The sequence below is a fragment of the Cynocephalus volans genome, chromosome 12 (genome assembly GCF_027409185.1).
Source record: "Cynocephalus volans isolate mCynVol1 chromosome 12, mCynVol1.pri, whole genome shotgun sequence".
Classification (NCBI taxonomy): Eukaryota; Metazoa; Chordata; class Mammalia; order Dermoptera; family Cynocephalidae; genus Cynocephalus; species Cynocephalus volans.
Genome location: NC_084471.1, coordinates 96512332 through 96540291, shown reverse-complemented (window position 1 = coordinate 96540291; position 27960 = coordinate 96512332). Strand labels below are relative to the sequence as shown.

The 27960-nt window shown below is 35.7% G+C and overlaps 2 protein-coding genes across 2 annotated transcripts in view; both read left to right on the top strand.

Moving 5' to 3' along the window:
• The first annotated feature begins 19 nt into the window (after positions 1–19).
• On the top strand, positions 20–19301 carry STRAP (serine/threonine kinase receptor associated protein). Its single transcript, XM_063075390.1, has 10 exons — positions 20–464; positions 1190–1325; positions 7750–7831; positions 8596–8668; positions 11202–11298; positions 11965–12102; positions 14100–14236; positions 16455–16604; positions 17321–17386; positions 18735–19301. The coding sequence occupies exons 1-10, from the start codon at positions 353–355 to the stop codon at positions 18794–18796; spliced, it is 1053 nt and encodes a 350-aa protein (XP_062931460.1). The 5' UTR covers positions 20–352; the 3' UTR covers positions 18797–19301.
• Positions 19302–25794: 6493 nt separating this feature from the next.
• DERA (deoxyribose-phosphate aldolase) overlaps positions 25795–27960 on the top strand; it is a 107585-nt gene continuing 105419 nt past the window's right edge. The window contains exon 1 of the mRNA XM_063075956.1: positions 25795–25878. Coding sequence (XP_062932026.1) covers positions 25848–25878 — 31 coding nt within the window. The 5' untranslated portion in view covers positions 25795–25847. The remainder of the gene's footprint in view (positions 25879–27960) is intronic.

Here is a 27960-nt window from a genome sequence, read left to right as displayed (position 1 = left end):
TCCGGCAAACGCTTAGCGTCATTTGCGTCGTCACTTCCTACTCCTACCGGCGTGGACGGTGTGGGTCGTGGCTGGGCCGGTTCTCCGGTTTTCCCCTTCCCTTATTTTCCTCCCTCCCTCCCTTTCCCTCCCTCGGCGACTGCCGCTCGTCCGTCGCAGACTCCCTGACCCCTCCCTGACCCCCTCCTGACCTCGGTGCCGCCGGATTGGCCTCCTTTTTCTGTCTCCCGGCCTAGCCCCAGTGTCAGGGCGGGGGGCCTTGAGGAGCCTGAGGCGCTGCCGCTGCAGCTGGGGAGAGACAAGACGACGACGACCCTCGGCTCACCAGCCCGATCTCTGGTTCGCCGCCGCCATGGCAATGAGGCAGACGCCGCTTACCTGCTCCGGCCACACACGGCCCGTCGTTGATTTGGCCTTCAGTGGCATCACGCCTTATGGATATTTCTTAATCAGCGCTTGCAAAGGTGAGCGAGGCCACCGACCCGGGTCCCCGACAGCCAGACTGGGCCGATGCGGGGCAGGCTGCACTCCCCGGTGCCGGAGGGGTGGCGGGATCTTAACCTTTGAGGTGGGGCCAATGCTGGTCTGGTGAGGACAGGAGTAGTGTCAGAGGATCCGCAGCTGGAGCCGAGAGGCTTCTTTTCTGACGCCTCAGACGAGGCTAAGTATTCCCACCAAGGCCTCTCCTCGTTTTATTTTTATTGCTATTTGTGGAGAAGCTGGACCGCACTTGGATAGACGCTCCGGACAACAAATACTGTAAATATCTTTCAAGGATTTAGGGAAAGGAGAAATTCGACCAGGCCGAGCAATACCTTACAAAGACGTTTGCTTTTGTTATCTCATTGGATATTCCTTTGTGGTATTAGCCCCATTTTTCACATGGGAAACAGATTTAGGTTACGCAGTGTGTCCATATGAAGAGTCAAATCTAAATTGTTTTGATGCAGATCGGTATTCTCACCGGATCACAGATGCTTCCCGGAGAGAATGACCGATTCAGCTCTGCAGTTAATTTATTTCTGGACATTTCTTAGTGACCGCCGTGAGTGGGACTAGTTAGACAACAAAAGTGATTTTCCGCTTCGTTGTTCAACATAACCGTTTTATGTCTGACAATTTGTAATTTGTAATTTTTTGATTTTAAGTAATTTAAACTTTTAAATCACATGTCTTAAATGTTTTCTAGATGGTAAACCCATGCTACGCCAGGGAGATACAGGAGACTGGATTGGAACATTTTTGGGTCATAAAGGTGCGGTTTGGGGTGCAACGTTGAATAAGGATGCCACAAAAGCAGCTACAGCCGCTGCAGATTTCACTGCGTAAGTGTAGCCAAAATGGCTAACTTTGGTTTTCTCCGTGGATTGTGTCCCCAGATAATCAAAAACTTCTACCTTGGTTGTTAATAAAATTCTGACTCAGTGCCTACCATATAGAACATGTGATGTTTGATCTCACCAAGATTCCATCCTGGTCCTATGTGCTTCTCTTTATACCTTGATTGTGACCTGGGAATCTGCATTATTAACAAGCACTCCAGATAATGTTGGTGATCTTTACACATACTTCTCTGTAAGTGCTCTTATGGTCCTAGATTTTTATTTCACTCTCATTTTTTGTTAACTGGCTTTAGATGTGTTTAAAACTCATTGTGTCCCAAACTCAACTACTGTTTCTTAAGTTTTTAAGGTTGAAATCTAAGTTGTTCTTGATTTTTCCTTCCCTCTGGATTATCATCATCTTTTTTATTCTACCAGCAGAATGTCTTCTTACTACATTGTTTCTTCATGTATCTACCACTGCCTTAGTTCAGAGTCATTTTTAACTCCTTGCCACTAGTCTCTTTCCAAATTCCTGCCAATTGTTTTTCTAAATTTCATCATGTCAGTTCTGTGCCTCATGATCTTATCTTCCTGTCTATACTTTTCCATTTTAGTGGTTCATAACATTAGGGCTTTCAAAATATTCAAATGCATGTGTCCTAGTAATTCTGATTTTTTTGATAGTTCATTTTCTTTTATCATTGAATAATATTCAGTTGCTTGAATATATCACAATTGGTGTATCTCTTTACATTTTGAAGGACATCTTGGTTGCTTCCAGGCTTATTGAATTGGTATAGGGATGGAGTACCCATCGTGGATTTTTTTTTTCTTTCCATAAGTACATCTAGGTGATTTTGAAGTACAGTTTTAGAACAACTTGCCTAAAGGATAAATTTCAGTTGTTGGTATCTTACAATTTGGCCTCAACCAGTTCATCAGTATCATTTTCTGGCATTGCACGCCATAACCCTACAGTCTAGATATACTAAACTTATTGTTGCCAAGGTGCACCTTACCTGTTCTGACTTTTGGGTTTTGCATGTGTTATTAAACTGACTTGCAGTGACCCTCTTTGTCCTTTACAGCATGTATTATATTTTTATAAATCTTGGTATCTCCAGTTCCTACCTGTGTTTGTGACTTAGACACATCAATGTTTAATGAAGATAATATCAAGAGCTATTGTACATACATAAACTTTTTTTAGACTTAAGAGCTTGGAAAGTAAAAGTGGTCTTGTTGATTTTTTTTTTTTCTTCCCTAAACACAGTTTCATACTAAGGAGCGTTTGTAAATGTGTTGCCCCTTCGTTTTAAGTAAATTAAACATTCCAAGTTTGGTATGGAAAAAAATAAAGGCAGATTGATTGTGGTGGTGGATACATGACTTATGCGCTTGTTGAAACTCATAGACTTGTATACCACAGACTGAATTTTACTGTGTGTAAATTTAAAAATAAATTTAAAAATTTAAAATAGTATGCTTACATGGGGTTAAATTGGAAAAGATGAGAAAAGATCAGTAATAAAGGTTATAAATGCCAGTCTGAACTTTTTTCTGTGCTCCCAATGAATAGATTGCTGTTGCGTCATTATGCATTACCATTGTAAAGCTCTGTGCTTTGCCTTGTGATGGTGTGTAATACTAATAAAATAAATGACTTGGTTTGACGTAAGTCTTTCCATATCATTAGTTTTCAGGCCAAAAGTTGCTTAAGAAGTCAGCATGCATGCTAATTTATAATGAGACAAAGCACTCCTTTGATGGTTAATTGAAAGTAAAAGCCATTTTCAGATATGGAAGATTTATTAAGGAGTGTTAGAAAGTTAAAAGAAGGTGTCTGTTCCCTCTTGTGCCCATACCATATCCTGTGTTAAAACTTTTGAACTTTTATAGTACTTTTTTTTAATGTGGCATTGCTTCTTAAGGTCAGGGGCCATGTCTTACATTTTTTAAATCCCTGGTTTATTCAGTTCCTTATGTTTGTCAAATAAATAATTTGAGGAAATTTTCTAGAAGTAGAAGGATAAAGGATGAGTGAATTATAGATCTTGATTTTGCTTCTGGAGTATTTGTGTCTGTGATTACCATGAGTTTAGCTTTTTTTTTTCTTCAGCTCTTCCAAAGTTTGTTTTCTACTTAGTTCGGTGAGAATATTGTCATTGTAATGAATGTTACTGATTTTATAATGAATGTGGAAAATTGGAATTAACATACATAACTCTAGATTTCAGATATTTGGCAAGCAGATTTTAAAAATTCCATATGGTAATTAGGTCCTAGTCTAGTGGTGATAAGTTAATAGTTAATAAAATGATATTTTAAATTAAATTAACTTAAAAGTGTAACAAGAATTTTAGGCATTGCAGACATTGGCATTAAAAGAGACAGGCTTTTGGATAGCCGTATTGGAAAGATATGTTTTTGTTGACCTCCATTCTATTGTTATCTCGCCCAATTACATAAACAGTGCTTTATCACCTCCTGCTTGATGGTCTTAAAATGATTCTTAAGAGACCTGTGCAAAAGCTTGTTAGGAAAGGTGCCTGTCTCCTTGTAAAATCATTACACTGTTGTTGTGCATTACGCTAAATTGTATTTGCAGCTCTCAGGAAAAGAAATGAAGAGCAATAGCTAGAAATTACTATTCATGTGACAATTACTTTGAAATGAAGAGAGAAAAAGGTATGAAAAAATGTGGCACTTTCAGTAGTTAACAGAGTTTTGATGAGTAGCCTAGATTTTATCTTGCTGCTAGAGGAACAGTTACCTTTGTTCATTTACAGAGCATTGCTAACTAAACAAAATCACACGTTTAAGGACATGCTTGTGGATAGTTATTCAGTGTTGTTTGTGTGCTTTCTTAATATTTCATGTTTATAAGGGGTATTAGGAGCACGAATGCTGGAGACAGATGGCCAGTATTTGAATCCTAGTTCCATCTAATGTCTCTGTGACCTCAGGCAATTTATTTAATCCCTCTTTTTCTCAGTTTTGTCATCTGTAAAAATGAAATAGTAAAAGTATCTATCTCATAAGTTGGTTGCGAATATTGAATAAGTTAGTATGTTTCAAATACTTAGAACATTGCCTAAAATCTATTCAGAACTATGTAAGTGTTAGATATGTGGGGTAACAATGATAGCCACCACCATCACCACATTACCATCCCCACTAGACCAAAATCATATATTATGCATGTTATTTTAAAACTTCTCTGGCTAAAGCCATGAAACCATATAGTTTCATGCAAGAAAGTTTGAGTACATATAAATGTCACAAAGATTTTTGTTAATTTTTTCCTCAATTGAGGCTTTAGGAGCTGTGGTAGAGGTGAAAAGATGTAATAAGTCTTGGCATTAGGTAGGCCTGAGTGAATTCATGTGCTGGCTGTATTGTGTATTTCCAGTTTGATCATAGGATGTTTCTTATAGTTGTAAAATGGGATTAAGAACCACAAAGTTATTGGGAGGTGCAGAGCGATCTTTCTCCACTGTATCCTTGGAGTGTAGTGTAAGATGTAGCATCGTGTAGATAGGATGTAGAGTCTGTGTTCAGTAAGTGCTAGCTGAGACTTACCCCCTCATTTCTTCTGTGTTGTCTGAGTATGTGTGTTTATGGGTTTATATTCTCCTCTTTTAATGACTTGTATGAGGCTTGCTATGATGGAACTTGATCCAGCTAATGAGTAGCTCTCTCCAACTTAAATGATTCTTCATATTTTGTATAAATCATTTTTAGGAAAATCTCTTTTTTCCCCATTTTTATGTTTCTTAGAAAACTCATTTTGACTTGATCATCTAGAGGTGAATTTTGTTCATATCTGTTGTGGAGAAATTATATTCAGCAGAACTGGTCTGTGGGTCAGTTTAGAATGTTATCTTGAAGTAATTTGGATAGTTGAGTCTGGTGATGAGTACTTTGTTCCTGCAATACTATCCTCTTTGTATCTTTTCATTCCTAAAGCCAGTGTTAGCATTACTTTATGTATTAATACATTTTCTGTTCCTTATAACAGAGTACTTGAAACTGGGTAATTCATAAAGAAATGAAATATATTTCTTACAGTTTTGGAGGCTGGGAAGTCCAAGGTCCAGGGAACACATCTGGTGAGGGCCTTCTTGGTGGGAACTCAACAGAGTCCCGTGGGTATCACAGGGCTGGGCAAAAGCACTGCCAACTTGCTCACTGGCTCTCCTTATAAAGCTCCTAGTGTCACTCCCATGATAACCATTCATCCCTTAACCCATTAATCCATAAATAGATTGATCCATTCATGAGTGCCTAGCCGTCGTGGTTCAGTCACCTCTTAAAGGACCCACCTTTCAAATACAATATTGGGAATTAAGCTCTAACATGAACTTGGGGGGCATTCAAACCTTAGCACTTCTCGTGGTTTTCTCTGTACTTTCACTTTCCTCCCATCAGAATCATCTGGGGAGAGTGCCAAAGTAGAAAAGATTCCTCTGCTGTGCTTCAGAGCGCTTAAGGAGATCTGGGGTTGGGCCCAGTAATCTATAGGTAATCAAATGGTATGATCACTTTTTCTTTCTTGTAAAAGTCTCAAAAGAGAGTTACTGGTAAGTCCATTCTCAGGATATGGTTAATTATTGGAGATGAGGATAGATAGAAGGTTTAATGAAAAGATAGCATTTGAAATTAGCCCTGAGGATGAGTAGAACTTTAGCTGAGAATATAAAATACAGATTAAAGAGAGCAATGTGAACAAGGACATAAAAGCCTGGAGGAAAATACATGGCTTGTGTGAGGAATGTCTTATAACCAACCTGGTGTGGCTAGATTCAGAGAAATAATCCAAAATAAGGCCAGGGAAGTAGATTGGGGCCAGAGAATTGAATCGGAACGGGAGAGGCTGGAGCAGGTTTCCTGTGCAAAGAAAAATGAATATTTGGGAGTTTTAGTAGCAATACTACTCATAGTTGACATTATTTCTCTCAGAACATATTTATTCATCCACTCATATGACCCATTATGTAATATGCAAGGTTTGCTATTGTATCATCACTATTCCTGTTAGATGATCTTTCATATTTCTTAACCATTGTACAGGCTATTAATGCTTGTCTAGAATAGCTTTCCCTTGTTTTTCTCCTGATTTATTTCTGCTTGCTCTTTAAAGATGGCTAGCTTTGTTGCTAAGATTTTCTGGACTTTTCTGGCATAATTAATAATGTGTTTTTTTCTGAGTTTTTATAGCTCTATGCAAGTATACTTGTCTTTTAAATTATATTTGTTAAATGTGCTGTTTAACGGATGTCTTTCTTCTCAGCTAAAGCTCTACGAAGGCAGGGACTTTCTGTGGAATTATATTTTCTCTCTTTTGTGTCCTAGCACTGTCTCGAATGACAGTATATCTTTGGTATATTTATCATGTGTTTATTGAGTAAGCTAAAGAAGAGATACCCTTGCTTTTCACTGTTTTTGTTTTTTTCTCTACTGTTCTATTGCTCACTGTGTTCCTAAAAATAAATGTCAATTACATTTAAATGGAAATCTGTAGAGCATAGCTTCTTCACTTGTTAACAGTTTTTTCCCTGTGTGCAAAGTTTTCTTGTTTATTTTTCACTGACCTCTTCTGATCTAAAATTATTTTCTTCTTCTTCTTCTTAAGTTTTTTTATTTGGGGATCCCTTTAGAGTACCCCTTGACATATACTCATACACGTATATACACACTATCACTGACATATATTTTTGGGTGGGGTTGGTCAAGGAAAACAAATGTAACTTAGAGATTAAAGTTCTTAATGTTAACATTGTACTCAAAAGCTGACACTTTGGGGGAAATTAATTGAACTGGGATTTGAAAATTTGTCAGCTTTGAGGGAGAATATTTTCTACACCATCTTTTTTTTTTTTTTTTTTTTTATTAAAACAAGTGAGCCTACCTTTGGATCTCCATTATCTTGATTTAAAGTTTTACAGAATCTGTATCAAAGCCTTTTATTGTCCTGTACATTTCTTAAGGATTTCTTGTTTTTCATTTAGCATGTGAACAGAGGATAGAGGAAAAAATGGCATGGTGAAATGAAAAATTGGTTAATATGTTTTGCAGGCTTGCTAAAAGGATATTAATTAAGGCTATGGGCTAAAAGTAAATAGGCTGGCTTGATTCATGAATCTTACTTACTTAAATTCTTCATATCTTTTCCACCTTCAGTAAACGTTATGTTGGTTACAAGGCTTTTATGGAGAAATTTATTTTCCCTTAGACTCGTTTAGGTATTTTATCAAATGAAGTCTAACTGTGGGCAATGTTAGAGATAAAGGAGATTTATATAAGCATTTATGTAACATTTCACATATCTAACTTTTTTGGTAATCATCAAAAGTACCTTTATATTTATCTTTTTAATATATTGAGTAATATTTATCCTTTCAATTTTTTTTTTTTATTTTAGCAAAGTGTGGGATGCTGTCTCAGGAGATGAATTGATGACTCTGGCTCATAAACACATTGTCAAAACTGTGGATTTCACGCAGGTATCAGAAAATGGAATTTATTGGGCCGAACCCGTGGCGCACTCAGGAGAGTGCTGCGCTGGGAGCGCGGTGACGCTCCCGCCGCGGGTTCGGATCCTATATAGGAATGGCCGGTGCACTCACTGGCTGAGTGCCGGTCACGAAAAAGACAAAAAAAAAAAAAAAAAAAAAGAAAATGGAATTTATTTTAGGGAGTTAAATTGCTGTTATCATATGGTATGATAATAGTTTTAAATATAATTGGATTGTATATTTGGTTTATATTTTTTGTGGACTATTTGGTATATATTGGTTTATATTGGATTTGATTGTATATTAAGCTACAGAACTTGTTTTTTCTTGGTTGATGTTAAGAGGCTGTGAAGACAACCTGGAACTCTTGTATCAATCCTCCAACAATAGCTACAAATATCTAAAAAGCCCAAATAACCTTTCCTAACTATTTTCAGAAGGGGGAAGATAAATTTGAGATAATCAAAGAAGTGCTACTTAGAAAGGGAGGGGAGCAGGATTGGGGCAGAATGAGAGAATTCATGTGGTGAGTGGTTGGTGCTGTAGTGTAAATAATACATTTGAACTGGGAAGTGTAAAGGAATTGGCATTTTTGAGAAGGGCAGCTGTTCTGCAGCATCTTCTAATAGTAGTTGGTTTTTTGTGATGTCTGTGAGCTGCATTTGGATTTTATTTGGTATTGAAGAAGTTTCAAAGAGAAATATCTATTGAAATGGATAGTCTATTAATATTTTACTTGTTTGTGTTTTCAGGATAGTAATTATTTGTTAACTGGGGGACAGGATAAACTGTTACGCATATATGACTTGAACAAACCTGAAGCAGGTAAGGGTAATTTATGCATTAGTTTGTGTTTTTATTCTCTTTTAATTTAAATAACTTTGATTAAAGGAATTTGGTTAGTACTCAAATTTGGAAAATAAAGATAGTCATAAAGAAGAAAATTAAAGCATGATCTAACATCTAGTATCAAGCACTGTTAATATCTTTAGGTGTTGGTTCATATCCTTCTAGTCTTTTTTTCTGTTCAAATATCCACTTTAATATTGGTTTATTTACTACATTACTCTTGTATAGCCTTCTTACAGTTAAAAAATTTGTCATGGTAAATTTTTATCATGATATTAAATTTTAAAAAGGTATGTAATACCCCCACCCCTGTAAATTTGACTGGCTTAAAAAAAAAAAAAGTGTAGAACAGTGTGATTACCTTTTGGTAAGAAAGAGTGGTTATCTGTAGAAGGTGAGGATGGTGAGAATTCTCAGTGTATACATATATTATTCAGATTTTTGAGTCATGTGAATGTATTAGGTATTCAAAAGAATTTTTTAAAACCTGCAATGACAATTTTTTCATGTCACTAAAGATTCTATGAACTGTTTTTAATAACTGCATGCTTCTTCATCCTATGGATATTTCGTAAGTGAATTAACCAGTTTCCTATTATGGCCTGTTTGGGCTGTTTAACAAATGTTAAATATTAAAAACAGTATTATGCTAAACATCTTTATAGTTGGAAATATTTTCACAGTGGTTTCCTTAGGATAACCATACAAAAGTAGAATTGTTGGGACAAAGAGGAATAGAATTGTTGGAAGCCATTGATAGTAAATATTTCCAAAGTGCTTTACAGCAAAATATAAATATGTGTCTGTAGCTAAAACACTGATAACTAACTTTATTTTTGCCAATTTAATTTTAAAAATGCTTCTGTTGTATTAATGTGAACTTTAAAAAGTTATTCATGAGATTAAAATGCTGTTGAGTACCATTTTAATGTATTTCCTCTTTTATGAACTAATTTCCTGTTCATGCCCATTGCCTGATTTATCTGCTGTGTTGTTCATCTTTTTCTTACTGGTTTTTAAAGGTTCTTTATTGCATTCTATTTGTCATTTGCTTTTAAACTTTGTTAATAAGGTATTGTGGTACATACATTTAAAAAATTTTGGTGGTAAAATCTATCATTTCCTTTTTGAATTCTGTCATTGTACAGTAGTTGTAGATATCTTTTCTCCCCAAGTCCAGCTATTCACCTCTATTTTGTAGTATTTTAATGATTTCCTAGCCATATACGTATTTAAAAAGCATGAAAAACAGAATTTTGTTTTGTTATATGTTAGTATCATTTACGTTTTATACCGTGGGCATTTATTATCTGTTCATAAATCTATAACATTTAAGAGTAGTAGGAGAGTCAGAACTATGTTGGAAATTAAGCAATTTTTTTCTTGAGATATCTTCTATTTTAAAAGCATTTCTAAAGTGAGGAAACAAACTACATTTATAGATTTCTTATTCTCCATTGGTACCTAGGAAATTTTCTCTCCATTCTTCTTGATAAGTTTATGCCAAGACATAGCAAAACACTCTGTCCTCACTTAGCAAACCTGTCCGACACAGCAAGGTAGTTCAGGGATTGGATGAACATTTTATCTTTCCCAAAGCTACTTTTTGAAAGTTGCTCTTCCACCGTACCAGCAATAGAAATGATAGATATGAACTGAGGCTTTATTGTATGTCAGACATCATGTTAAACACTTCAGATGTATATTTTCATTTGATCCTCACAGCCAAACTATGAGGTATAGTAACTATTGTTATCCCGTTTTACAGATGAAGAAATGCAGTTTTCAGAAAGTTAAGCAACATGCCCAGAGTTAAAGTAGTGTTGAATGGCATTGCCTCCAGCACCTACTTTTGCCTAGAGATAACAATGAGGAGTTTTTGAAATCTTTTGAAGGGGTAGTCTCCTACATAGACAGGTCTCTCTCTCTCTCTCTCTCTCTTTTTTTTTTTTTGGTGCTTTCCTCTCAGTGTAGAAACATTTCTGGTAATTGCTGCACTACTGTTTAATTTCCATTTTTTCCTTCCAGCCTTTACTTCCCCCTTTTTTTCCATAGCTACTACACATAGTAGCTTTGGTGAAGCTCTCAGAGTTTGCAGTAGTACTAAGATTAGCTCAGGCCTTCTTGTTTCTGGGTTCATTTTTTTATTAAATTACGCCACATTAGTTATTCTATTTCACTGAGGTAAAGTAATGCTTTTGAATATTAGTTGTGCAGAAAACTAGCCTAGGGGGAGTGAGTTTACATTCACTTTGCTACATATAGCAAGCATTGTAGTTCTTGGGTTCCTAGTCATGAAGATAAATTTTTGTTCCAGTATAGAAAAACTAAATGTATTTTATGTAAATATCAAGTTTTAATTGTGCTGGGCTTTGAAAAGTTGCAGTCTAATTTTAAATGTGCTTGGTTTTTTTGGCTTTTTTTCCCCCCACATGTTTGAATTTTTCCAATATTGCTCAGTTTAAAAATCAGATATTAACAAATATATTCTAAATTGTTTCATCTTAAGAACCTAAGGAAATCAGTGGTCACACCTCTGGTATTAAAAAGGCTCTATGGTGCAGTGAGGATAAACAGATTCTTTCAGCTGATGATAAAACTGTTCGGTAAGTAATTTTTCTTTAATAATTTAAAGTTTGAAAAATATTTTATCTTAGAGCTTATTTTAAATATTTTTAATAACTTTTGTAGGCAAAATGGTCTGTACATTAAAATTTAAGTTACACACAGGTCACATTTATCTGGAGCTATCCATTTACTATTACATACATACAGTGTGATTTATAAGAAATTTAGTTAAAACTACTGACACCATTAGAAGCATGTGTTCTTAACCTGGATCTATGGATGGTCTGGCTAAATGGGGTCTGTGAAGCCCCGGAAATTCTATACAAAATTTTGTGTGTTGACACCTGATGCACTTTTCTGTAGAAAGAAATATAAGATTCACAAAAACAGTGTTAAGAACCACTATTTAGAGCAATGCTGAAATTGATTAGATTAGGACTTGAGTGTTTAAGCATAGTTTTGCTAAGTTGTTTGGGAAGTATATTTAGGTATTAAAGTTGATTTCACCAACAAGCTACCAAATAATTTGACATTTTATCGAAACCCAGAATTTCTTTATCATCTATATTCGTGACTTGGAGTGAATGTTGTTGCACTACAATTGTGATTATTCTTTCATTTGTTTAATCTGCAGTTGTAATTAGAATTTAAGCTTTTTTCTTATGTGAGTAAATATTACTATATTTCCTCCTTTCTTTTTGCAGCCTCTGGGATCATGCTACCATGACAGAAGTGAAATCTCTAAATTTTAATATGTCTGTTAGTAGTATGGAATATATTCCTGAGGGAGAGATCTTGGTTATGACTTATGGACGATCTATTGCTTTTCATAGTGCAGTAAGGTATGTTCAAGAAATACCTTCATTTTCTTTTTTGGGTAACAAAGGACAATTATGGTACTTAAAAATCAGAAGACATGTGAAAGGCATTTAATGCTTTTAAAGGCAAATTTTGACCCATATTATACAGTATGGAGGGAAATGTTTCTATACCCATTATTGTGTGTTTTATAAGAATCTGGTGTACTCTAATCAGAGGAATTAAACAAATTAAGTTCCAGGTATTTAGGACATTTATTGGTAAAATTCAGCAACTTTTAAATTATATTTTGCTTAAAAAAACCATTGGATTGGTGCTGTAATTAATGTTGGGTTTTTTTGGTGGCTGGCCAGTCAGGGGATCTGAACCTTTAACCTTGTTATGAATGCCATGCTCTAACCAAGTAAGCTAACCAGCCAGCCCTAATTAATGTTTCTTGTTCACAAGTATGTGCAGACCTAATGATTTTTTTTAATATTCTTAATTTTTGTGACTATAAATATAGAAAATGTTCTCATAAAAAATTTGGAATATATATCACAGTTAAAAAAAATTTACCTACTGTGTTATAGCCATAGATGCCAGAATGTTAATGGTAGCTAAATTTTCTGCTAGACTTTTTTTCTGTTATACCTAAAAGTGTGTATACTTGTGTTTTTTTTCTTTTGTTACTAGGACCATAATGAATGAAATTTTGATTCTGAAAAAAATATTCCTCACCATTAAAACTTCTTTGAAAACATTTTTACTAGATACTGCATTATAGGTTGTACTAAATTATGTATCAATTCGTCTGTTTTATCACTGCAGTGAGTGTTATGGTACATCTCTGTTTCCTTACAATAGAATCCTGTAAGTAGAATTACGGTTCAAAGGGTAGGAATGAGTTTGAGTTCTTATGGCACTTAATTGATTTCCATGAAGCTTATACCTCATTACTCTCTGACCAGCAGCCCTTACCTTCTTTCTAAAGGGCCTTTTGCAGAGCTAAGCTTCACTGATGGGAGAAGGAAAAAGAAGGCAGTAAAATTGGAGACAGGCAATTAAGAATGTAAAGGAGTTTATATATACACAGTGAATTGATAATAGCAGAATACTGTTGCATAGAGCCATCAAATTATACAGCCATATTAAGGCTCAGTCCTGGAGTTAGGCAACATGCAGCCTTGCTGTAGACCATTGCTTCAAATCCCATTTTGGTGGCAGAGGTTTAAAACGCTGGCCGATTGAATATTCTTACATTTAAGCCAGAAAGTTGCTATTCAGTGATTCTGTATAAGTTATAACTAACTTTAATTTTCAAGCTTTATAGCATCTTATGATGGGAGTAGGAGGGTGGCATTTAAGAGCTGGAACGCTATAATGTTTTGCATTTGGGGTCTTTTTGATTTTATAGGGTTAAAATGAAAAAGAGCCAGTGTCCAAAGTGTAATTGATTTTCATTCAGTTAAAGCTGTTGTTATGCATTGATTTTTATTGTATAACTGTAGTCTCAAATTTGTTGGTCTTTTACTGCCTGATAATAAAAACTGAGCTGTTTTAGCAGTTTTATATTTTATAGTATTGAAGGTTAATCTTGTTGCAGAAGCTAAACCCTAGTGTAAAAACTTTTTTCTATTAACAAGATAGTGCATGCTTGTTATAGAAAAATCAAACAGTACAGAATGAAATTTTTAAAAAAGAAAAATCTCAGTATATTATCCATACTGTTTTAATATGCCAGCGCACTCATTTCCAGGAAGGCATCTGTTGCACTAAGTGTGGACAATTCCTCTATTGAAATGTCTTTGTATTCCTGAGATGAACTCCACCTGGGCATAATATCCTTGTGAATTTTTTTTCTAACATTATTTAGAGTTTTTTTACATCACTGTTTATGTTTGACTAAATGAATATTTAATTTTCTTTGGGTTTCAGAATTTAGGAACTATTTATGCATAAAAAATTATTTTCTTGTACAAGTATTGTTTATATAATATTCAAAATTTGTAAATATTTATTATTTAAATGTTTTTTCCAGTTTGGACCCAATTAAATCCTTTGAAGCTCCTGCAACCATCAATTCTGCATCTCTTCATCCTGAGAAAGAGTTTCTTGTTGCAGGTGGTGAAGATTTTAAACTTTATAAGTATGATTATAATAGTGGAGAAGAATTAGGTGAGTTGTCCTCTTCTTCCCTTAAAGTGATGTAGTTACCTTTATCAAATGTTACATTCTGGTAATTAACTCCTCATTTATGTACATAACACAATGAAAGCAAATTTTTCAGCTAACTGAAGCTTGGTGTGTACAAGTGAAAAAGTAAAGTTTTACTCATTTTGGATAGAAATTTTTGTAGACCCATAAGCAAAGTATGCTTAACTCAGTTTTACCTTTTCCTTTTAACTGAAGTTCATCCTTATGCAGATGATCTGTACTATAGTACAGATTTTCAGGCTTTATTTGGGGGGAGAGAGGTGCCATCTTATGCCAAAGTCATGTATTAAACAGATGCAAGGAGATTTGTTCTTTCTCTGATATGGGTGTGTAACCCCACCTACCTGGTCCCCCTTACTTTTTTCCAATTTGGAATCCCTAAGACTTTATAGAGAACAGTGTGGGGGGAAAAACACTATAGCATATTATAAGGATACCTTTAGGAGTCTGAATTGGAGAGTTATTTTTTTAATTTGTTTTTATTTTATTCTTTTTTGAAGTCTGAGTTTTGTGTCCATTTTTATGATAATAGTCCTTAATAAAGGAAAAGGGAAAGACATGTGGGATTAATTTGAAGTTAATGCATATTCTAACTTTATATTTATCTGATGGACCAGATATTTCATGTAGCTAAGTTTGGTTCTTGGTATGTACTTCTAGGCTTCACAAATAATTTTTGCTTTTAGTTCAAAAATGCATTTAGGATTTTTTTGTTGTTGTTGTTTGTTTTTAATTTCAGTAATATATTTTACATATTTACAAAGGGTCTTCAAAAAGTTTATGGAAAGATTAGTACTTTGGTTTTTTTTTCCTCCAACAAATACATGTTTATTGAATGGATGTATGAAGAGCCAGCAGGTTGCTTTTTTTTTTTTTTTTTTAATTTATTTTTTCTTAATTTACTCATGATAGTTGTATATATTTATGGAGTATAATATATTTGGGTACATTTATAGTGTGCAGTGATCATATCAGGGTATTTAGCATATTCATCACCTCACACATCTTTTACCTCTTTGTATTTAGTTTTTATAATTTTTTTTTGTTTGTAAGCAACTTCTTGTCTGTTTCTAGCTGTCTGCTTTACCACCCAAAGAACTAAGCTTGCTAGAATTATACACAAAGAACAAAACACAATTTTATCTTTTGTATCTTGGAGAAAACTGATGTATTTGGGTTACACAAATGGAGCCTTGCTGAATGGACCATGTAGAATCTATTTTAATTGTTTATGGTTCACCCTTTATTACTAGAACGTAAGTGACCTTTAAATAAGAGATTTTTTCCTCATTGTTTTTACTTAATGCCAATTTTCAAAGTTTTAGAATGTTTCAGACACATGTTTTGTTCTTTTTCAAGATAAGAGAACGGAATTATTTGCCTGAGATCTGAGGTCACAAGTTAGTGAATGCCGGACCTTGGGCCCAGCCATTCTTATTTCAAAACCTCATGTTCTTTCTACTCTCATACCTTTTCTATTCCTTGGATGGACAGAGTTGGGGAACAGAACAGGAACGTTCTAGTAAAGAGCTTTGAGAACTGAAAAGGTGATGAGGCGTTAGAAAGTAAATGTGAAAGATTCAGAAAGGTACAACTTAAACAGATCATTGCTCCTAATCTGTACATTTTCTTACTTGATTTCATAGATTAAATATTTAAGGATCACTGTTGATCCAGTAACTCAACTTTATGTGTGACAGAATAGTTAGTGGACTAGATAACCTGGTAGGAGTTTGAGGCAAAATGTATGAAAGAGCTCCATCTGGTGGCTCTCAATAGTTATAATAAGAATAGGTTCTCTAGTAAATAGGCAGTGAGTTTAAGGTATAGAAATTGGGATTGAACTGATAGACTTTAGATCTAGTTTCTATGAAATATATGGGGTTTTCATTTTCCCTCTAATTCCATTCTTAATGGGACATGAAGCCCCATTTTCTTTTTTTAGGGAGACAATCTGAAATTATAATGTGTGCTAGATTTGGAAAAGGATATCTTACAGAGAAATGGTAGACGTGATGTACCACTTAGTGATGAGAATTAATTTTAATTAAGTACAGTTCTTCGTATTTCCCTATGAATTTTGCATCTCCCAAGTAATATAGATAGTATTTTCTTTAGTTTCAATACTTAACCTAATAGTTAAGAATTAAATTATCTAATAGCCCTCATTCTTTTTCAGAATCCTACAAAGGACACTTTGGCCCTATTCACTGTGTGAGATTTAGTCCTGATGGAGAACTCTATGCTAGTGGTTCTGAAGATGGAACATTGAGACTCTGGCAAACTGTGGTAGGAAAAACATATGGCCTTTGGAAATGTGTGCTTCCTGGTAAGGATTTTTATTGAGTTATAAAATTCAAATGTATGATTTTGTGTCATTTTTCTTCAATCCTATTTCAGTGTTTCTGTCTCCTGTAGATTTTAAGTTATTTAATATGGTTTAAGCAAAGAGAAGCCAATATTTATATGTTGGCCACTATGTTCGTTTGTTTAAATTTTTTTGTTGTATAATCTATTCCATTCCTAAATTTTTATACTAGCTCATTTGGTGAATGAAATGGACCCAATGCAAAATTTGCTAGAGGGCAGTATAAGGAATTTACAAGTAAATATATCTAATCTTTGAGTAGTAGTATTCTGTGATTTTTACCAATAAGGTAGACATGTTTTTAATAAAAAAATACCTAGTAATTGATCTCAAAGTAGTTATGGTATGAATCTAAAAGTAATTTTTAGGTTTTTTTTGTGTGTGTGTGTTTGTTGTTTTTTGGTGCCTTGGCCAGTTCAGGGATCTGAGCCCTTGACCTTGGTGTTACAAGGTGGCACGCTAACCAACTGAGCTAACTGGCCACCCTCTAGAAGTAATTTTTGAAGAAAGATTTACTACTTTAGAATAGCAATTCTTAAAAAAAGAGTTGTTCCTATTATGTTTTGTAGCTCATTGCTTGGTATAATTATGTCTTACTCTTCTTTATTATTAAATACTAGAAATTACTTGTAATATTGTAATTCACATAATCAGTCATCTTGCTTTTCTTTTCATAGAAGAAGATAGTGGTGAGCTGGCAAAGCCAAAGATTGGTTTTCCAGAGACAACAGAAGAGGAGCTAGGTAAATACTAAATAATTGACTTTGTAAGAGTTCTGGGGGATTTAAAATTGAAGTGTTACGTTTAACTCATTGGCAAAAGAAATTTATTACATGTAAATATATTTAGATAATGGAAAGTTTAAACATTTATATATATAGATAAACTAAATATTTACCTACTGTGTTAATAGTAGGTGCTATGATGTAGTATGGACATGACTGATGGTTTACTCTTACATAACTTAGAGTGTAACTTGGAGACAGATGCTAAAACAAATAAACAAATTATTACAATCGTAAGGGGAATTAGGGAAAGCTTCCTGGAGAAGTGACAATTAAATTGGGACCTGAGGATGAGCAAGAGTGACTTAGGTGAGATTATGAGATGGGGTGTTGTGGAGACAGGATGGAAGAGATCACAACAGAAAAAAAGATATTAACTAAGGCTCAGAAGCAAAAAGGAACACAGCATATGAGGAACTAGAAGAACTTTGCTATGCCTACAGGTTAAAGAGCAAGGGCAGTGTGAGGCTGGAGAAGCTAGATCATTTAGGGGCATCATTTCCTGTATTAGGACTTGAAGAGTTATATTTAGAGCAACGAGAAACTTTGAATTTTAAGCAGAGGAATAGTAATAAATTTAGATTTAAGTTTTTAATGATTGTAGTTTGTACAAAGAATTGGACTGGGGACAAGAGGTGAGGACAGACCAGTTAGGGGACATTGAATCTAGATGATCTTGTTATGTGGTTTTGAATAAGGAAATGTCAGCGAGAACAGAAAAAGGTAGATGGAGTTGAGAGTTTTTAGTAGTAAAAAATTAAGACTTGGTAATTTTATTACATTGCTGAATCGGGGTATAATAAGGAAAATTTCAGATTGCTGGCATGAGAAATTTGGTATGATTTTTGGAGACATTGGGAAGGTGTTTACCATTTATCCAATTAGTTTTCCTTAATTTTTTTTTATTGTTAAACATCTCCTTGCTAAACAATGTTTGGTGGCTAATGTTTTGATATGGATAGTATTAGATGTAAGAGGTCTTCAAAAAGTTCATGGAAAAATAGAATTAAAAGATAATACTAATCTTTCTATGAATTTTTTGAAGTACCCTCATACTAGGATTTGAATTACTAAAGGAGAGGGCCAGATCTTTCAAAAAGGCATGACTTTAATACAGGGTTTTTTGGATAGCTAGAGTCATTGAAAATTTAGCCCAGAAGAGGGGACATGTGCAGTTGCCTTCTTTTTCTCCCCCCTCACCACAACATGCTTTAAAATTTTTTATTCCTTCATTAAACAGAAATGTAGATTTGCTTCTTTCCTTTATTAAATTAACTACTGAGATTTTCTGTTTTTTTAATTGTAGAAGAAATTGCTTCAGAGAATTCAGATTCCATCTATTCTTCAACTCCTGAAGTTAAGGCCTGAGCATCAAGCATATGCAACAGATAGTTTACAACTTACGGACTAAAACAACAAGCAGAGAAAAGCATCAGCCTTACAGAGTTACTCTCTGCTTAAGGCAAACGCAGCAGTAAATAATGGGAAATATGAATTAGCTCCAGTGCTGGAACAACTAACTTGGTGTGACCCATGAGTGAAAATTCATGAGCATCAGATGAAGGCAGGTGGAGTTATGCTCTTAGAGTACGACAGCCTGTTGTGTTTTTAATGAATATGTGTAAGCCAACATCCAATTTCTCTTATTACAATTAGATTTCATGTAGCTGTTTATGTTATTATGGAGAAGAAAAATATATTGGCCTATTTTTCTGACTTCCCTTAAAGCAGGATGCCTTTTTTTTTTTTTTTTTTTTTTTTGCTTTAGTTGTAAAGAAGAGGGAATACGTGATAAAGTACTGGTTTGATTTCTCTTTCATTGTACACTGCTTCTGAACATCTAATTGTTTTTAGTTGTCCAAATAAAAAGTGTCTAAAACAAAACAATGTTTGTTTCTTTGGGAAATACTCATAGATTTGAGTTTTATAAATAGCCAGAAAGTTTTTCTCCGTCATAACCGTAGCAGAAGACAATTTGATTAAAGAATCTGCAGTAAACATTTTTTCCGAATTTTGAAATTCAGTTACTTCTACTGAATTTTTGAAATTTTCATGTCCTTTACTGAGTTGCATTTACCTCCCCTCTCAGACCGGATAGAAATACTTGAACTTGCCTTTTAAAATGACTTTATATTTAAATGCTGTATGCTAGTTATAAAAAATATAAAGCAATTAGAATTAAAGATAGTAGAAAAATCACTTAAAATCTCATCTCCCTCCAAAAAACTATTAAAATTGAGAGACGGTTAATGCACATTAGTGAGTCTCTGTCTACGTATATACACATAGATAAAGATGCTTTTATGAAAATGGGATAACTGTAGACCTGCAGTGTTTTTTAAGAAGTATCAAATTTTATTTTAACTTGTTCTTTAAGTTTGGGTGGCATTTAAAAAGCTGTTTTATCAACCTTCTAATAAATTGGATCAACTTAGTTTAAACTTATAATTTATTTTTTAAAATATGGAGGGGATATTAAACTAGTAATTTGGAAATACTTTAGACCAATGAATAATATCTCTGCCAATTTGCTTTTTCTCTCCTGATTGATCATGTGAATGACTTGATGATAACTCTTCTTGAAAGAAATAAGAACCAGTTGCATTAGTCTGTTTCTGTTGCTTATAACAAAATACCTGGAACTGGGTGATTTGCTTTATAAATGACATTGCCTACAGTTTCAGCGCCTGGGAAGTCCAAAGTCCATGGAACATATCTGGTGAGGGTCTTGGGTGGTGGCTCTAGATCAGTGCAGGGGTCTCTCATTGTAGAAAATGGCTGAGCCATTCAGCCTGCCTGTGGCCACCAGTTTAATGGCATAGTTAGGTGTTCTACCTTAACCTTTAATAAGCATATCAGACTTTATCTAACACAAATCTTGATTTTTCAGCTGAACCTGTTTCTCCCTCAGCTTGTTTCCCATTCCAGTAACTGGCACTACCTTCTACTCACTTGTTCAGACTAAAAGATGTGGCAGTCCTTGACTCCATTCTCTCTCATCCCCATATCTAGTCTATCAAGTCCTATGGGCTCTTCTGAATCTGTACTTTGCCTTATGTCCATTGTTAGTAGGCCAGGCTGCCTTTCTCACTTAGACTATTGCAGTGTCTTCCTAACTGCTCCCTCTTGCCCCCTACTCTCCCTCCGCTGGCCCTCATCCCAGTTATCTACAGTAGGAAAGGTCATTGCTTTAGGATATGAAGAGACTAGGTGACTGCCTTGTTTAAATCTGTAATGGCTTCCCATTACACCAGATTTTTACCATGATTTGGTTTCTGCCTTCTGTGACCTTTTCATATTTTCCTTGCTTGCACTGTTCAAACCACAGTGGCCTCATTTCTGTCTCAAGGCCTTTTCACTGTTTCTGCTACTTGGTCTACTCTTACCTAAATGTTTGCATGACTCACCCTTTCTTGTGATTCAGTTTTCAAGCCCTGCTGTGTCCCTTCCTATTTTACTGTATTTTAATTGTAGTTCTTAAAACACTATATGAAATTATTCTGTGTATTTTTCGTCTTCACCAATCCTACTACCTTTGCCTAGAAAGGTGGCTGGTATGCTGTGAGTGCTCAGTCGTTGTTGAAACAAGTCCCTAAGTTAGCACCAAATCATATCAGACCAGTAAGACTAATTTCTAGTTAACCTGCATGCAGTAGGCTGTCCTCTCCACTGAAGTGTCAGACATGGCAGGAACCTATTAAAAGCCCTTGCCTGTCTGGTGAACCCGTGTTCAACCTCAGCCAACGTGAGACTCAGTTACCCAGGAGGAGTCCAGCTTGTGTGATACAATCTCATCTCCACTCACTCTGCTTCCTCATTCCCTTCATCCTCTGGAGCATCCTGTCTAGGTTCTAATGTCCAGTAGGTCATGGTATCCCAAGTTCCCACCTAATATTACAATTTACCTTCTATTGAATCATTAATTCTCAATTTTAGTGTTGTCCAAAGGTTACTTTCAGGCAACCATGCTTGAGTGTGGTCAGCCAGTTCTCTTGAGAATATTTTTAATGTCAATAAAGTTCAACACATTCTTTTTAATGGTTACAAAATAGCAAAGATGTGCCATAATTTATAATAACTTACAGGTTACATTTTCTAGTAATTGCTCAAATTCAGTGGGAATATTAATGTAGCTGCCTTTTCTTCTGTAAGACCAAGGTGGGGAGAAAAAGGACATAATTTTTCATAAGGGAGCAACAACAAAATGGGGCTTTGAGAAAGCAGACCAAGGGAAAATATTTCTCTACTAGGTACCTTGCTTATGTTTTACACCTAGGGGATTAACATTTTAAATAAGAGGTTCCTATTGGGTTACTATATAAGTTACTGTGCGTGTTGGTCTCTTATACTAGGGGGAATACTTAAAAAAAAAATCATTAGAGCAAGAACATTCTCAGGCAGAAGGAGGTACTTAGCTTTTCTTTGCTTATAGGAATGCACATTGCCCGTGTGACGAAGCGTCTCCTAGACCAGTGTGACTCTAGACCAGTAGAATTACTGGAGAAACAACTGAGGCATCTAACAAATTTACCCTTGGGAACAAGGCCTAAGCATGCATCTAAATGATAGCTAATGAACAGTAATAATACTTTTTGGTTTGAATCACTTTAATGAGAGAATGGAACTTGGCCAAGTATAAAATAATTGATTTTAGTTTAAGGATGAGTTTGGAAATTTTAAGTACCTTACATTAGGTTTCTGTGTTAAAATATTTGTTACTTTTTAATCTCTCCCAATAACCTAATGAGGTAGGTAATATCCCCATTTTATGTGTAGGAAACCTGAATTTTAGAAAAGTTAAGAGGCTTAACTAATAAGTTTGCCTTCAAAAGAGGTATTAGGGAACAATAAGTGTGTGGTGTGGTCTACAGGGTTATATTGCCTGGGTTTTAAGCCATCCTCTAGCACTTACAGACTAATCTCTCTGAGCCTTGGTTTCTTTGTACAGGGAGATAATAGTTCTCACACAGATTTTGGGGGGGAAAAATAGATATTTTTTGAAATATTAAATAATTGATGTAAAGGGCTTAATTCATAGGAAGCACTTAATATTAGCTAGTATTATATTTCTACCATCGATTCCCAAACTTTAGGATTTCATGGCCAATAAACTTAAAAAAAAAGGAGGGGGGCAAGATAGAATAGTCTGCTTTTTATCTTGCCAAGTGAGGTTATTAAAAAAATTATCTACCACCACGATCTTCACAAAAGAAAGGACATTTTAAAATTTAAGTTGTTAGTGAATGACATAGTCTCAGAATGAAGAACTGTTTTTTAAATTGAATAAAGTTAACTTCATAAAAGACTCGATATAATTCTTATTTTTCTTATTTTCCCATGAACTAGGAATTACATGCTCGTTTAAGTCTCGCTCTAGTTCTGAAATATTTTGACTATAATATTCATACTCTTCCCTAGTACCCACTGCTTCTATATTAGTCACCATCAGACCTAGAAATAGGCTGGCAATCCATAGTCTAAGTTGATATTTACCTAATGAATCTCTAACTGCTCTTAGAAATCATAGGATTAGAGACTACATAAATGAAATGGGGCTAGATAAAACAATAGGCACAATAAGAAAAATAGCACAGACAGCCATACGCATTGATTAATCTAACAAATATTTGTAGCCTATTATGTGCCAAATACTCTACTAGACCCTAGGCATATGACGAACCAAACACAAATGGTCCACGCCCTTTGGAACTTAAAATTTGGATTACTCCTATCTCCCAGGCCAGGTAGGTAGGTTGGTTCTTAAGAGTGTCAAGACAAATATGACATGCTTAGAGATTTAATTTTAATTGAAGGAGGAGTGGAGATGGAAAGACAATTTATCTGGCAATTTAAATATATTAACATCCATAAACAGGAATGGCAGGCAAAGTTTACATGGATAAAAAAATACAATACTTAATACTTCAAAGACAATTTAAGTCTTTTAAGAGCGAGTTTGGGCTGTGGTTCCAAATAGGCATGCACAGTTTACTGTCTTATGCCCCTAGGTTGGTGGTTCTTTACATTTAGTTTGCATGAACATCATTTGAGGGAACTTGTTGAAATTACAGTTTCTAGGATCCTAGAGATTCTGGTTCAGGAGGGCTGTTTGAAGCCTAGAATCTGCTTTAGAAAAAAGATCTTGGGGAATTTCATTTTAGTGATCTATAGACCTTTCCTTGAGACGTCTTGCCTTAGGGTACTTCAGAAGTTTCAGAAGGCAATAAATTTAAAAGGGATCTCCACAAAGTGAAACTTGGTAAATTTCTCCATTAAAGAAACTCATTTTTTTTCATACTATCCCACTGTCTCTGAATGCTGCCAATTTAACATGCTTTTAAGGTGCAGAGATTAATTCCAGATTAGTACAGTGCACCAGGTCAATTTTAGAGGAAGTCCTTGAGAAATTCTTTTCAGACATATTGCTAAAATATTTGCTTCAGGAGGCTGCCCTGATTCTGTCTTTTCCAGCTTTTCTGTTTTAATAAATTTATATTATGCATGAATATTTAATGAACAGCTTGGAAGCTGGCTTGGGGTTGTATCTACCCCTAAAAATAGAATTACATTTATTGTCTTACCTTTTAGGGATGTCAGTGCTCTCCAGGCAAAGACCACCAGGAACACACTTGTAGTTGGACAAAGTTGCACTTATTGACTTGTGGCAATAAAAAAGAATGCTCACCATGGGGAACTGTTAGGTGTCTCAGGAAGAGTGTGTTAGAAACAACATAGGATTTGGGATTGTGTTAGGTGATTTGGGGAAGGTTCAAGGAAGTGGGGCCTTGCTCTGGATTGGATGCTGGCAGTAAGTGGTGATATTTCTACGACAGGGCATCTTAATTCTCATCTAAAATGAGAAGAAAATGGAGTAAGGCTAAAACTAGTGGGTGAAGAAGTGACAGTTACTTATATTAGCTAGGATGAGGGCTGTTTGGTCATATTTGTGGTTTGAACAATACTCACGGATTTTCTGTCTTCAGACATGATTATGAGCCGTCTTGTTTTTGTTGATTCATTGTGGTCACAATGGCTGGCCTTGGCTGATGTTAGTGTTCTGTGAAATTGTTTATGTTCAACGGGAACGACACAGTCTGTGAATTCCAGTCCAGCTCAGGATTTCAGGTCCTGCTTTTCTCTTTCTCGGGGTTAAAATAAAAATTAAGGTAAATGCGATTATACGTATGAATAACATCTAGGTACATCCAAAATATTCAGCAGTAGTTCTTTGTGGACAAGGCAGAGTCAGCTCAATGTAGGTGAATAAGACAAGGATTACTTTTCCTATTTAGTGTGATGATTCCTGTGTGAATCTGACGATAACAATAACACATACAAGAACTTTGCAAGGAAAATTTTGATCATCCCCATTTAATAGATAAGTAGACAGCAAGTACCATCCCCAGAATCACCTAGTTATTAAGTGGAAGAGCTGATATATGAATGGGTTCGGCCCATTCAGTGCCCACTCTATTTCTGCTGTACCATGATGCCTCTGTTCAGAACTTTGGTGTCTACAGGTATAGCAGTGGAGATGTATACATGCTTGGCAGGATTGTTCTGTGACTCAAATGCTGTCGTACATCTGAAAGCATCTAGCACAATAACTGGCTCACGGTAGACAAGGCATCACTAAAAGTTTTCTCTTTCAGGTGCCTCTAATTGTGAATACGGACGAGTTGACTGTATTCAGGCTGTGGAGTGACTCTAGACGATTTTCACCTCTTGACCCCAAAAACTCAGGCTAAAGAAAATCTTAGAATCACAGAACCATAGCATTTTAGAGATCTAAGAAATTGTCAAGGTCATCTCTTACAGATAAGCAAAATGAAGCTCAGAAAGGCAGTTGATTTGCCCGGTGTCGCATTTAATTACTGTCACAGCTAGGCTGAGAAACCAGGTCTGACTCTTAAGCCATTGCGTTTTTCAGGCCATAAAGCTGCTGCTTTTCATGATCTAGATTAGAAGACACAGTGTGCTCTGGGGCCCTTGATTGCTCCTCGGTTGCCCTTACAAGGCTAAAGGATCACTGCGGACATTTCAGCTGCAGAGCTCAGCGATTGGCCATACTTGGGAGAGAGAGATCCTCTCCCCTCTGGCTTTGTAATTCTACAGTTAAAAGTTTATAAGAATGTTTTAGTTCAGTGCAGTTGGCAACTTAAGTATTTTAAAGCGGGTTTGGGGAACATTATCTCCGGGATCTACTTGCAGAGGGGCAGCAGGCAAGCGCAGACGGGAGGGACGCTAGGCCTGCTGTCCTGACCGCGCGGCCGAGCTCGGGGACTCCGCCCGGGGAGCGGGCCGGGGGCGGGGCGGGGCGGGGCGAGCTGCGGCGCCGCGGGCGCGCAGGAAGGAGGAAGGGCTGGGCGCGCAGACGAGGCGCACGCCGACGAGCTGCAGCTCCCGAGCAGCCTTAACCATGGTCGCGCGCAATCCGGGCACCGAGCTCGGTAAGGGGACAGCGGGTCGCCCCCTCCCCTCTCCCTCGCGTCCCACACCGCCGGGGCCAGCACGGGGCTCGTCGCCGCCCTGTGCCCTGGCCATGGATCCCCGCGGGGTTCTCGCCCGGGCAGGAAGCGGCGGCATCGTGTCCGCTCCGAGCCTAAGCGAAGGCCGAGCGTGGGAGACTTAACTCTTGGGCACTTGACGCTGCCGGCTTTTGACCGAAGTCTAATTTTTGTAGCAGGAGTAGGAAAAGGGTTAGATTTTCATCTTCCAACCTCTTCGTTCATTTTCTAGCTCGTTAGTTGCATTTAGTTGCAAACAACCACAAGCAAAATCTTAAACAAACAAAACCACATAAACATCTTCCTTCCTCCTTCTTAATAGAATGCCAGTACGATTTAATGCTGGATTTCCGTGGATAATATTACACAACCGTATCATCCCCAAGGTGGCCGTGCTGGTGAAAAAGTTGTCAGGCCTCTGTGGTAAAAGTATAACGTAAATTATGTATGATTTTAGATGTACAAAGTTTTGTGAAAGTGCCTGTATTATTTCGCCTTTTACATCTTATTGATACAAGTTCAAATGTTTACTGGCAAGAAAGCTTAGCTCAGATTTCCTAAAATGTGTATAATTTACAGTTTAAACAGCAAAACCATGGTCGGGCTAAGGTAAAGCATCTCAGTTTAAGTTGTAGAGCTTGGGTATTTTTGTATCCTGGATCTTCAACTTCTTACTTGTGACTTTTGGGCCTATTTCTTAATTACTGTGTGCTTTAAGTCTCTTCATCTGTAAGATGATGGTGCTTAACTCATAAGGTGATTTGGACATTAAATGAGAGAATACGTGTAAAGTATTTGGTACATTGTGGGCACCCGGTAAGTGTTCAGTATGTAGTGGTATTAGTATACAGGGTACTTTAAAAAGTTCTTGAAAAAATAGAATTAAAAGATAATACGAATCTTTCCATGAACTTTTTGAAGTACCCTGCTATAGTTATGTTTTATAATTTTATCAAAATTAGCTATAAGTTATATGTAACACATACAAACACTTTTTTTCACTTTAAAAGTGGCTGTTCTAATTAAAGTCTAGACTTCAAGAGGTGTTTGGAATTTTTGTTGAATGGTAAGAGAGTAAATCCCTCTTTGTAAATAGAGTTGATTTCCTCACCTAGTTGATTTTGTTTTAGTTATTGCCCACTAGCAGGTTATGGTTTAATCCCTAGTTCTATCTCTGGAACATGGACTTTAGTAATAAAGGCTTATTCCCTAAATTGGAAGATCCTTGAAATTTGTGGATAGGAGATAAGGATAGGGTAGTTGTGCCTAATGGCTGTGTGACTGTAACTTTTCCAAAACCTTGAAGGTTTTTTTTTACTTTCAAGAAATATAATTAAATCATTTTTACTTTCTTAATTTGCAAACATTAGAATCACTTCCATTCATACATTGAAAAGTAATAGTGTAGACCCAAACAGAATAATAGTAAATGTGATTTTATGCACCTGTTTAAATGATCATAGCTTTGCTTTTATTATTCTCTTTGTTAAAATCAGCTATATTTCAAGGGTGTTTTTCCTTCACTAGTATTAATCATTAATATAGACAAGTTTAGACTACAATGCTAAAATAAATTATTTGAATTATTTATGCACTAAGGAAAAAATTATTTAATATTAATTTATGCAGTATATTAATTGATGATTTTTATAGAGTTTTCTAATTTAAAATCTTTTTAATAAACACTAATTTTTAAAATAAATTGACTTTTAATTCTCTCATTACAGAAGCGATTCATGTTTATTGTAAAAATTCCGGAAAATACAGTTGTTTGCACAGAAAGTGTTGTAGAATTATTACTAATCCAGTCACTGTTATTTATGTTTTAATGTATATAGTTTTAGTTTATAGACTTTTTTTAAAAAAAGAGTTTTTTATAGAGTTTTTTTGAGACTGTGCCTGACTCTGATGATAAAAATCCTACAAGGAAAACGTTCTTTTTAGCATGGCATTTGGACGTGTGAAAGATGTTTTCCAAGTAGCGAACAGACCCTTTAACTTTAATATTAGGGCATGGGATCCAGC

What these genes read in the sequence shown, in the direction of transcription:
- STRAP (XM_063075390.1), top strand. Translation starts at nt 353, where the DNA reads ATGGCAATGAGGCAGACGCCGCTTACCTGCTCCGGCCACACACGGCCC. An exon ending in TAATAGTGGAGAAGAATTAG is followed by an intron (nt 14,237 to 16,454) that starts GTGAGTTGTCCT and finishes ATTCTTTTTCAG; the next exon opens with AATCCTACAAAGGACACTTT. An exon ending in GACAACAGAAGAGGAGCTAG is followed by an intron (nt 17,387 to 18,734) that starts GTAAATACTAAA and finishes TTTTAATTGTAG; the next exon opens with AAGAAATTGCTTCAGAGAAT.